Here is a 12,486-nt window from a genome sequence, read left to right as displayed (position 1 = left end):
TGGTGGTAAAATGACTTATTACACCTTTAATTGACATCTAATTAAGTAAGATTCATACAATGAAATAACTTTAGCCCTATTTTCATAAAGGAAAAAAACATTTATTGAAAACCTTTTAATTTAGTTCTCAAAATTCCGTGTCATTTAGTATACAGAGCTTTAATAACAGTTGTACTCAGGTACTTAGACATGTATCATTTTAAATTTGATAAAAGGCCTAATCAGGTGGCAACCTTAAAACCATTTAACTTACAGGCATGACACACCTTGGTAACAGCTTTTAAAAGATCAAAACAAGTCAAAACATCAAAATATTTCTTTACAGTTGGCACAATTTTTTTTTCATTCCACCTACATTAAATGAAGGATATTAAAAATATAGCAAATTGTTACCCCATTTTATAATTACCATTCCTCAAGGAATTGATTTGTATCTATGATTAGTACACCTTTATGAAGTACAGACATCTACAGTACAGACGCGAAGCATCCTGCTCCACCATAACCTATCAGGCACTACTACAATTCCTTCTTTCTTTAGCCCCCAATCCTACCATGTGAAAAGCACGCGCTACATTTGTTGGCAATAGAAAACTTTTTTGGTCACCCTTATTCTACACAATTAAGGAGTATTTGGTAGAATCTGAAGAATATTCTGTAAGCCTCATCTTACTGGCAGCAAATTTACATTTTAGCGACATCATTACTTGGATGATGATGATGCTGCTGCTTAAAGTGTCAAACATCTTGAGTACCGCATGCCTTTCTGCATCTTTCTCGACTGGTTCTGTATGGATGGTTTCCATTCAGTCTCACCGAACAACACAGGAGGGCAAAAGAAAGAAGCTTGTCCATGATATTCACAGCTGCGATTAGGCTGGAAGTTTCTCTTCTGAATGTACTGGCCCTTCTTGGGAATGTGTCGTTGCATCACGAAGCACAAGATGGGTTTCGGTTTGTAGCTGTGCGCACCGGCCAGTAGCATGTGTTCTCTTCATACCACTTAACTAGGAGGAAAACAGAAACACTACCCGTTTACTAGGAACACAGAAGATAAGCTTACCAATGAACTAAGTACAGACATGTACATATTTTATTATTAAACTTAAATTATATCTTTAAGGATATGTAGACACTTTATATTGATAATCCTGAGTCAGAAAAGAAAATGTATGAAATTCCCCATATATCATTATATGCACCTTTGGTAGCATAAAGATTGAGGTCATTTTCATCACTGCACTGATCCCTCTTGTGGATATATGCTGTTCATATTGGAACTGACTAATTATACTGCATTTAGTTAAATCAATTAACTAACCATATTATCTTAAAGAAGTCTACCGAACAATTCTGATGCCATGCTGAAGTCTTAAGACGACTGAATGAGTGAAACACGTTGCCTGGAGTCCTCTGTGGTTCAAGCCCTGAGGTGAGGAGTGAGGATCTGAACAATATACAAACTTGTTTTTCTGATTCCCTCCTTCCAGGGGACCTTTGGCTTCCAGCCAAGCTTGTGCATCTTGTCTGAGTTCAAAGGGTATCTCAGGTCGCTGACAGGTCTAGAATGTAAAAATGAAACTTCAATTCAGGCATTAATACACTTTTGGCTCATCTTTCCAAAGGAATTAAATATGCATATTTAAAAATGTTACTCTATGGCATAGTCTACACTAACACGGGTAAACTGGAAAACGCCGTTTCTGTGTTTTGGTTACACTAGCATTTTTCAGACCATTTTCCAAAAGTTCCTCGTCCGTGATAAAAAAAAAAAAATTTAAAAAAAGGATGGAAGAGGTGAATGGTGAGCATGTGTGAGTGACCTATGACCCCCATGTCATTTCTGCCACTGTACTTAGTTTACATGCTGCAGCTGCTTGCAGTATAGAGGCCAACAGGGAGTGAAAAATGGCAAGAAAGACAAGAGATCGTCGCTGGACAGATAAAGTCAAGCAGCTAAACACCTGCTGCAGCATTCTGAAAGGACTCTGCCACTCTGGAATGATCAGTGTTATGGTAAAGCTACGGAACACCATTTTAGTGAATATGAACGGGCAAAACTTGTGAAGACGGATGCGTTTTCCAGTTTAACCATGTTAGTGTGGAGTAGGCCTGAGAAAGGGAGAGCAAGTTCCTGTCTCACCTGTCCTCAACAAATAGTAGCCAATCATCCAACTCAATGTTAGATGTGTTCTTCACCTAGAGTATAGAAATCCAAGCTAAATTAAAATATTTGGCAAAAAATAACTTTTTTTTTTTTTTTAAACATGCTCATGGATTTACATTTTAGATCTACATTTAATAACTTATCATCTGAGACTTTTATCCAAAGCAACTTACAATTATGACTGAATACAATTTGTGCCGTTGAGGTTTTAGGGTCTTGTACAAGGGCCCAGCTGAGGTGACTTGGTAGTGGTGGGGCTTGAACCAGCAACCTTCTGATTACTACTCCAGTACCTTAACCACAGCTGGTCTATTACCTACTGGCAGCATGGCTTAGAGACTATAAATCAGTAAATGGCCCAATGTCAGAAATACACAGAAATCCAACCAAAGACTCAGAATCTAAAACACAAGAGCTTTATATAGTACCATCTATAATAACAAGAACAACTACAGTGCCCTGCAAAACTGTTCAACCCCCTCAGGAGTCTCCAGATGCATCTGCATTACAAGTGATATTCAGATTTGTTGTCATATTTTAACGCTGACCCTCAAAATTAATTCATTTAAAGCGATATATTTTCCTAAATAAAACCCAATGTGTCAAAATACTAGCTGAAAAATGCTGGTTCCAAAACCCTGTGCTTTTGAAAGCTTCAAGTTTACACAGACAAAAGATATTGCCCCAAGCGGGACACAACTAGACAGCTGGTGTACAATTGCCCTCTGTCTGTGAATCATTAAAAATCTTTACCTTTTCTGGACAAATACCACCACAACCACCAAAACCCCCTTTCCAAAAATTAAAAATAAAACACAAAACCATCACAATACAGATGCCTTTGGTCAGCTGTGAATATGAAGTTCAAAGAGCATTCTAAGGAAGTAAAACATTTAAAGTGAAATTCAAACACCAAAAAATTAACAACAAAAAGGTGAATGTTCTACAGTGTTCAAGACAAAGTCCAGATCTCAGTCCACCTAAACCTGGAGCAAACCTGTCAGGAAGAATATGACAGAACGATGAACCACTCAAACAATATCAGGAACAGTGTGTGAAAATCACTCCCAAACAACGATATACTTGTAGAAACATGCCAACAGAACGGGTTAAATTCTTACCCAAGTTTTTCCAGTTTTTAATCTTGTTTTTAAAGCTCTTCTGACAAATAATACAGCATGCCTCTAAGAACATACTTCAAGAGCTTAATATAAAATATTTGTCAAAACAACACGTCCATCATTTGTAATCCTAACAAATCAAATTAATTATAAGGGTTTGAATACTGCTGCAAGGAAGTGTACGTCGCATAAATTTGTTTTAAAAACCTACCATTTTCACCAGCTCTCTAGCCAGCTGGATGACGGGTATCTCAAAGGTAGCCCCAATATTGTAAATCTCTCCCATGATGCCCCTCTCCATGAGCATCAAGAACGCCTCTGCAGCATCATCGACATAAAGAAAGTGACGGGATTGGAGGCCTGTTCCCTGAATGGTGCTTTGGGGATAAAACAGAACTCATTGGCTCCTGTAATACTCCAGTTCATTTAATGTTAATTAAAATAAAACTCACCATTTTTGGTCCTGTTGTAGAAGTCCTATAAATCTTGGAATAACCTGGAAAGGAACATGGGGGGGGACCTCACTTGGTACATTTAAATATTACTTGTAAAATGGGGGGGGAAAAAAATTTTAATTAAATGTTTTGTTTACCTTCTCATAATATTGCCGTGGTCCATAAACATTATTGCTCCTCGTTATTATTACTGGGAACTAAAATGTTGGAAGGAAAGTCATTCTGAAACCCCAGTTAGGGGTGAGGAATGTGTTCAGAATAAATTCTCTCATAAGAAATGGTAGCATTTTCAAGAATTAATTTTGAATACCTTGTGGTTTTCCCAGTATGACATCACTATATTTTCAGCAACAGCTTTTGATTTGGAATAAGGATTGGTTGGCCTTTTTGGACATAATTCATCAAAGTCCTGTCAACAAATGATGACCAGAATTACATTAAGAAACAAGAATTTCTGGAAGAAGACTTTGGGTAAACCTGCAGGTAACGCCCAGCTAGTAACTGCAAGTAACGCCCTCTGCATAATTTGTGGCAGTCCATTCAGAAATTCACACATGTACCATTTTAATCCCAACAAAATGTGCTATTACACTTGACATTCACCGGTATTTAAATAATCCATAACTGTGATATTTGAAAAATAAGTGAAGATGCATGATCCTCTTCAAGTTAAGAAAATTGGCATCCACAAGAATGTGCCACATTGTGAGCAGGTCCATGGTTCTCAGTAAATCAAGAGCACAAAGTCTAAAACAATGTAACTGCTTACTTGATCCAAAACTCTAAAGGCAACAAAGGTATTGTTCAAAAGTGAAATGTTTTGCAAACCAAGACTTACCTTCTCCAGACTGTCTCCATACACTTCATCAGTGCTCATGTATATGAATTTCTCCACTCTAGCTGCAAATGCAGCTTGGAGCAAAAAGCTTGTGCCCTCTGCATTCACATACATGAACTGGGATGGATACAGAAAGGAGTTCTCTAAGGAGTAGCAGGAGAAATAGGCATGACATTCATCCATCTCTCTAAAACCATGTAAAACCATGTAAAACCATGTAAAAAATTAACTGACAGTGACGATTACTTACCAACATGAGAAAGAGCAGCACCGTGGAAAACAATGTTAATATTTTCAGTAGAAAACAGATGATTGATAAAGTACTGATTGCAAATATCTCCCTGTAGAGAGAGGGACAATTAACTAGATGTTGAGGAAATAGTTTGTGGATCTGTGGCACCACAGCTGCCGTACCAGAACAGTACTTATATGTACCACCTGTTGGCATCCTGCATCACTGCTAAGAAGGTGGTATGACTCAGGATACAGAATTACCAGTGCTAGCTGTCATGGATCATCCAGATTGTAAAATATTTTTATTCCTACAGATCCTGAAACACATATTTGGTCTTGGGGGGGGGGGGGGGTCTTGAGAAATTACTTATCATCTGGTAACTACCAAACTAAACCCAGGATATTTTATCTGTATCTGAATGGAGATTAATGTTGAAATGAGATCAGCTGTTGCTACACTGCAGCTGTTATTATAGTGGAACAAACATCAGCAGTGTTTTTAAATTTTTGCTTCACCTCCCTTTTTGTCATTCCTCTTATATAAATATAAACTTAATAAATTAATAAGAAGTTTAGTTTATGTAAGCGTCTCTAATACTCAAGGTCACTTTGCCACAACAATATGGTGGAGACAGGGAGGAGAAAAAGTTTGTAAATATTATTTCGTTTGTAAACAATAGCGTAGAGTGAAAATCAGCTAAACGTACAAACACAGTGAATATAACCCAAACAATATCTTACAATGTAAAAAAGGTCTTGCTTTAAGACCTAATATTTGCTGTAGTGTTGAGTGCTGTTCATGCAATTTTAAGACTTACCTGAATGAATTTGTAAGTACATGTGTTCTCAAGACATTTGAGGTTCTTTAAACTTGAGCAGTAGTCCAACTACAATAAATACAAACTATATATAACACAAGCTAGATAGATAGCTAGTTAATAAGGTAGATAATAGTTGGATAGGCTGAGAATTCTTTACTGAGTCAACATTGATGATTCTCCACAGTGGATACTTCACAGCCAAAAGGATGATCAGATGAGACCCGCTAAGAGCACATTATTTGTCACATTAACAAATATATATATTTTACTTAGACTTTTACATTTAAATACACAAATGGGCAAGTGACACTTACATGAAACCAGCTCCCCCGGTAACAAGAACAGTCTTGTAGCCGAGTTGCTGTTTTCTTAGGTCAGTTTGGTTTGCACTTTCATCAGACATTGCTGCGTCCACAAATGTTTCAGGAGTATTTTTCAAATTTTCAGATGAAGCAACATAACAGCCAGGGTCGACGTACCAGCTCCACTAACCCTACTGGTCTATAACTATGACGCCAACCTGGCAAGCTAAACGAGCCAACATTGTGAGCATTGTACTACAGAACAACCATGATAAATGCAACCCAATCGCTAACTCCGCTAGCCGGCTAATTCTTAGCCAGAAGCTATACGACAAGCACTTTACGACGCATTTGACGCTTTGCGGCAGTGCTTGACACGTATCATCTCGGCTGCCAGCTATGCCCAAACGTTCTTAGCCCGCCTCTACCGGCTCTTCATTGGTTGTCCTGATGTTCGACGTGCAAACCCCCGTAACGTATTGTTCTCCAGCTCAGTCAATCAGGAGCCCAGCGGAAAGGGAGCAGTCTGCGAAGTCTGAGCCTCATTCATTGATGTGTATGAGGGGAATAAGTCACATTATTGATGGTGGTGATGAAACCATGTCTTCGTTTTCAGTCATCCTGATCGCTTTTATGCACAGTCATTGTGCGGCTGATGGGAAAACGGTGTTTGGTGTGTTTCGCAGCGACGCGGCTAGGGAAAACCATGGCCAATACATAACAAGGTTTCTGTACCACGGTAGGTTATTGGATCAGTTCAAACGGTTTTTTGCAGTTGTTTTTTTAGTGATGGTACATAAGCTCTTGCGTTTGCTTCAATACACATCTCCTTCGTATACGTCAACTTAATAATAGGCGTTTGGGTTATGATCAGCAGATCAATCTGTGGCGGTTTCAACTTATGTACATTGTCGTGCAATAGAGTCGACAGATCATTGCATGTGCCTGAGGGCATGGAAGGGAACAGTATTAATAATAACATATATATATATATATATATATATATATATATATATATATATATATATATATATATATATATATATATATATATAAAAAGCAAGCTCATCATAGTGTCATCACCGCTCTGCTTTCTGTAGGGGAGAATGCCTTGATGTCGTACCGCCTGGAGAACGCGCCCTTGGCCGCACGGAAAGACGCGAAGCTGCTTCTCTATCAGGACATGGAAGGCTTTGACAACCTGAGCTGTCTGGACAGAGTAGCAGGAGCCAGTCTTACCAGTGAGTCCAGTCCCTTATTCGTGTGGCATTACACATCTTTGCTGGCTTTTTTCCAAGAAAGAAATGGTCTTCCCATTAGAAATAATATCCTGATTGAACCAACACTCTCAAATTGTGTGCTGCCAACCCTGTTTTGCATCCTGTGTTTATGGAGGGGTGCTTTTCATATGGTTTTTCTTTAAATATCTTTGCTTGAGTATGCCAACACCTTTGTTTGAAAACATCAGGACTAAAGATGTTAATTATTAAAAATTAGAAATTTCAGAGCGACACCCTACTTTTAAATTGCCGTTAATCATATTAAGTTAGTGACATGTTAATTGGGGACGTTATGTAACCTGTTACCTTGAAATTCACCTTAAGATATGACAAAATACATCAGTATGTGTAAGGGAATGATGATATTGATTTTCAGTATATGATGATGACGATGATGAACACTAAGTATTAGTGTTTTTTTCTGTGAAAATCAATATTTGGTTTCGGGCATATTATTTCCAAACAAAAAAATTTGCAGTCATATTTCTATGGTAAATGGACTTCTTATGAAATTCTTAAACAGATGTTTAAAAAAAAAGAACCAAAAATAGAAGGAGTCCATCAATACTGGTCCATTACCAAAGCCCTTTGAAGACAGTGGCTGTAAAGAAGTCCCAAATCTGGACATAATGAAACACTGATGATACAAATAGTCAGTCTGTGATTTATATATTTACCTTTACATAAACCCCAAAACGCATCCAAACAAGGATGTTATAGCACAGCATTTTAGCAACATGGTGTGATAGCGACTGTAGCCCAGGAAAGTGAAATGAGTGCTCTGTCTGCTGTGCCAGAAAGCTGGTCTGTTGCCTTGGTTGCCTGGGTTCAAGGTGTGGATACTGCATCACGCTCAGCTGTATGTTGCTTCTTTTGTGTCCAGACGTTATATGCTATGACATATTCCAAGGCCTGGATGATTGCCACTCTGTTTTATGTAGCTATACAATAATAAATAACAACGTGGTTTGAGCAAACACAGAGATAATGTGGTTGGAGTGCTCATTATGATATTAATCCTTAAGCATGTAGAATGCGATTAATCATATCGAACGATCAAATGTCTAACACATCTGCAGTTACGCTGAGCACAGAGACGCACAATGAGACCATACCCCAGCATGTGGTCCCAAAGACCTGGCATGTGATGTATGCTGACCGCTACACCTGCCAGGAAAAGAAGGCAGAGGACGCTCTGGAGGGCGTGGCCTTTCAGCTCACCATGTTGAACCCAGACTCTGAGGGCAACCCACTGGACCACTTCGGCGCAGAGGAGGCTGGTTAGACTGACCTTAGTTTTACCTCTGCGGCATGTGATGAGAAGCCGATCAGATACTTTTTGCATTCTGTTAAGCACGATTTATTATTGTTATTATTGTGATTACTATGATTTAATATCATTGCTGTTGTTGTACTGCTGTTGACGAGCACAGTGTGAGCAGTCTGATTTTCGTGGCCTCTCTAGGTTTGCACAGCTTCTACTTCATGCTGATTTTGGCCTATTTCATCGCCTGCTGCGTTTACCTGCAGCCACTGTTGCAGGCCTTAAACAAGGGGGGTCCCATGCACACTGTCCTGAAGGTCCTGTCCACGGCTCTGCTACTGCAGGGCCTGTCTGTGCTCTTTAACTACATCCACATGGCCAGGTGAGACTTACACTGTCATCAGTGAGGCTTGGAAGACACTGATGAGTGTCTGTGGCACTCAGCGTTCCTAATTCTACTCCCAGGTATGCCAGAGATGGAGTAGGAACACCTCTAGTAGGAATCTTTGCAGAATGTGAGTCTCCACCTTCACTCCATCTTCACAGACCGTTCTCCATTAACAGTGACCATTAGGAGTGCATTTCTGGATTTCTGTCATTGGTGTTTGCATAGGTTGACTAGTGCTGCTGCCGTGTGTGTGTGTGTGTGTGTGTGTGTGTGTGTGTGTGTGTGTAGTCTGCGACATGGTGGCTGAGGTGCAGATGCTGTATATGCTACTCTCTCTGTGCATGGGCTGGACGCTGAGTCGTGCCAGGAAGCTCCAGAGCAAACCCCTGCAGTGGGACTCCTCTCCCACCTCCACGGCGCTCGCTGTCGGCGCAGTCGTCTTCCAGGTCTGTCCCACCACTGCTGCTCTAGAGCCCTTAAGGGAAGGATACTTCATCAGAAAGTACTGCCAGAGTCCACGATGAATGGCCTGGCCGGTAGCATTTAGCATTGTGCAAAAGACAATCAAATAAGATTCTCTCCAACAAACTTTAATTTTTGATTTATGTTGGTATTTTTTTGGGAAGCGTTCCTTGAACGCCAGATCAAGACCTGGTTTGAATGCTGAGAGCATGGTTACTTACGCCTGTGGCGCTTTTCAACTATATATAACTATATTTCATGTATATATGTTATTTTCTTCATAGCCGTGTAATACCATCTTGGTTTCACTGCCTAGTCTAATTTCATTGCCTAATCTGATCATCACATAGAGTGGGAGGAGTCTTTCAGTGTATGACAGTGTTAATGTTGGTTTTAGGCCAGCTCGCGAGCATTTCCAGCTCCTGATGTCAGTAACCTATCTTACCTCAGTTCTCATTTTATTCCTGTGACCCTGTAGGGAGCACTGCTGATCTGGGAGCAGTTTGAGGACACTGAGCACCACAGTTACCATGCTCACCGCAGTGTAGCTAGCTTACTGCTGATGGCACTGCGCGTGATTCTCTCTCTGCTACTCGCGTTGGTGTTGTACCAGATTATCTCCGCAGAGAGGAGCACCCTCAAGAGAGACTTCTACCTCAGCTTTGCCAAGGTGAAGCAGTTCATTCCCTTCTGTTTATCTACAGCTGAACTGAAAAAAAGCTTTATCAGAAAAGGAGCTTTACACCTTCTGCATTTAGCAGATGCTTCTGTCCAGAGTAACTCACAGACGGGCTGTTATCTCTGTGCTCGTTTTAGTACTCCAGTGTTGGCTATGGCAGGAGCCAGCACAGCACAATACACACGGCTAAGGTAGCATGTACAGTGATGTACTAATGCTGTAGGAATCGTGGTTTCTTTCTTAAGTTTACATTTAATTGCCAAAGTGACTGAATACAGCTTGAATAACACCCAGCAGTGGTGACCTGCTAGTGGTGGGGCTTGCACTGGCAACCTTCTGATTACTAGTCAAGTACCACTGCACCACCTGTCCCCTTAAACGCTTACGGAATGTGCTTTCTTTTTAGGGCTGTTTCCTGTGGTTCCTGTGTCACCCAGCCCTTGTTCTCTTTTCCGTAATATTCAACGAGCATCAGAAGGAGAAGGTAGGGTGCTAGTCGGATGAATTCCCTAAACCAGAAAGGCCATACGTCATAAAAGGCAGACGGGGCAAACTGGATTATGCACTTTTCTGTTGGTTGTGTGTTTTAGGTCATAACCATTGGCGTGATCCTATGCCAGTCCATCTCCGTGGTGATCTTGTACAGACTCTTCCTGTCTCGCAGTCTTTACTGGGAAGTGTCCTCACTGTCTTCTGTTACGCTGCCCCTCACCATGTCCAGGGGACCTCGGAGTCGGTACTAAAGCACAGCAGGTTACCCTTACGCCATGTCTGCTGTCATAAGGGGTTCAGAGGCACCCTGGAACACAGCAAGAACGCACCGCATACAAACGGCAGGAAAGTTGGCCGTTCTGTAAAACCACGTGTGTATGCACTGGTTTACATGTATATTAATGTGCATTGTCTTATGGACAGTGTGGCAGAGCAGCGGTAGTACCTGAGGGCCGTCAGTATAAAACTAAACAAAAAGCCTGTATTCATATCAGTACGCTTTGGGATTGCACACTAAAGCTGCTTCAGATGACTTTCAAGGCACAGAACACCCTTATGAAAACATTAGAGACAAGCATACAGATGGTACTGATAAGATACACAATTGTTGTATTTTTGGAAACGATATATTCTTTAAATATCAGTACTTTATGCCCCATTACCTGTGGTTTAAAGGTGTGTCTGTGTTCATGTTGGTTACACAATACATGGAATTCAAACATTCAGTTTTAGACAGCTACGTTACTGGGCCACACATGCCATTTCTCACTTGTCAGTGAACTGCAATAAGAACTAACAAATCTGTGGTCTGATTGTTGGAAAAAAGCCATGGAATCATGGACTAGCCTACTCTGTAGCACAATAGGATGTACAACATTTGCACAAAGAAGTAATACAACAAAACATTGGAGACTATACTTGAATAAAGATGCCAATGTTTTTGTGTGTGCGTGTGCATGTGCGTTAAGTACATTCAGTCTTGTACATGGATTGAAATTTATTTTCACAAGTGCCTGATATGACAATCATGTTGCGTGTGAAAGAGGGCCAGTGTTGTACCTGCTGGGATCACAGAGAATAAATAAGGAGAATGTTTAAATTGTGCGGGATTGGATTGTTTACATTCTTCCCAAGTGAATGCTTAGATCTGTGTTGATGTACAAGACAACTGTTACCTTTAGCATGGTTTGTAAATTATTATTGTAATGCACAAAACATTTTTGTTAATAAATATGTTGTACATACATTTGGAAGATCAACATTATTAAGATCTTCAATCAATGGCATGAGCTAGTTTTAGTAAGAAAGGGTTGTTTCACTCATTTTTTTCCACCAATGTGTTCAGTAAGACACTCACTATCTGTGGGATTTTTCTAATCTGCACCAGATTTGGCTGGAGCTCATTCATTACCAACATATCTGCCAGTGTTTTGATATGCTGCTGACATTTCTTCAATGGAAACATGTTTGACTATGTAACTCACAATCTACAAATCCAACACTATGCACGTGACTGTGTTTCTATGGCTTCTGTATGAGCCCCACTAGCAGTCCGAAGATGAGTGTATGCTCCTTGTGTACTTGCGAACAGGGGAGTTTCTTATACAGACGCATCTACTCCCAAATTCGTAGACGTGCCCGTACCAAGGAACTGGTCTCACTTTGGATGAAGATGGGGAGGGAAGGTCACGCCGACCAGACATCAAAAAGCATAGGGTGGAAAATACCATTAAGACTTATTACTAAGTGGTACTGGCTTTAACAAACAATCCAGAATAGCTAAATTATAAAGAACACTAATATACTGCTTCCCTCATCAAAGAATATACCATATAAGCTTACTTTTAAAAGGCTTTGGCATCGTAACACAGGTTGTTATATATCTTATATTTGACAATTCCCTTGGCTGAGATAATGAATATAAAACCAGGAATCATATCTTTAGTTCACGTCTCACAAAATGAGATTATTAGATTATTAACC

General features: G+C 40.1%; 2 protein-coding genes across 3 annotated transcripts; one reads left to right on the top strand and one right to left on the bottom strand.

Annotated features, from left to right (window-relative positions):
• Positions 1 to 100: 100 nt before the first annotated feature.
• On the bottom strand, positions 101 to 6,265 carry LOC113582576 (dTDP-D-glucose 4,6-dehydratase). 2 transcript variants are annotated; one of them, XM_027018404.2, is made up of 12 exons: positions 5,951 to 6,265; positions 5,794 to 5,860; positions 5,634 to 5,702; positions 4,832 to 4,922; positions 4,582 to 4,724; positions 4,054 to 4,152; positions 3,881 to 3,940; positions 3,741 to 3,784; positions 3,500 to 3,665; positions 2,144 to 2,199; positions 1,465 to 1,562; positions 101 to 1,007 (listed from the first exon to the last, which is right to left on the bottom strand). In XM_027018404.2, exons 1-12 carry the CDS (start codon positions 6,037 to 6,039, stop codon positions 931 to 933), a joined length of 1,059 nt encoding a protein of 352 aa, XP_026874205.2. In that variant the 5' UTR covers positions 6,040 to 6,265; the 3' UTR covers positions 101 to 930. The 2 variants fall into 2 exon arrangements, with proteins under 2 accessions (XP_026874205.2, XP_026874206.2); XM_027018405.2 differs by lacking the exon at positions 4,832 to 4,922 and having other exon boundaries at positions 4,582 to 4,698.
• Positions 6,266 to 6,454: 189 nt separating this feature from the next.
• On the top strand, positions 6,455 to 12,432 carry gpr180 (G protein-coupled receptor 180). The gene is made up of 9 exons (XM_027018406.2): positions 6,455 to 6,677; positions 7,039 to 7,179; positions 8,298 to 8,498; positions 8,684 to 8,864; positions 8,948 to 8,997; positions 9,159 to 9,316; positions 9,811 to 10,002; positions 10,418 to 10,495; positions 10,602 to 12,432. Exons 1-9 carry the CDS (start codon positions 6,491 to 6,493, stop codon positions 10,752 to 10,754), a joined length of 1,341 nt encoding a protein of 446 aa, XP_026874207.2. The 5' UTR covers positions 6,455 to 6,490; the 3' UTR covers positions 10,755 to 12,432.
• The last annotated feature ends 54 nt before the right edge of the window (positions 12,433 to 12,486 follow it).

This window comes from Electrophorus electricus, chromosome 1, assembly GCF_013358815.1.
Source record: "Electrophorus electricus isolate fEleEle1 chromosome 1, fEleEle1.pri, whole genome shotgun sequence".
NCBI lineage: Eukaryota > Metazoa > Chordata > Actinopteri > Gymnotiformes > Gymnotidae > Electrophorus > Electrophorus electricus.
The sequence above is the reverse complement of the archived record's forward strand: the minus strand, read 5'-3'. Positions and strand labels throughout refer to the sequence as shown.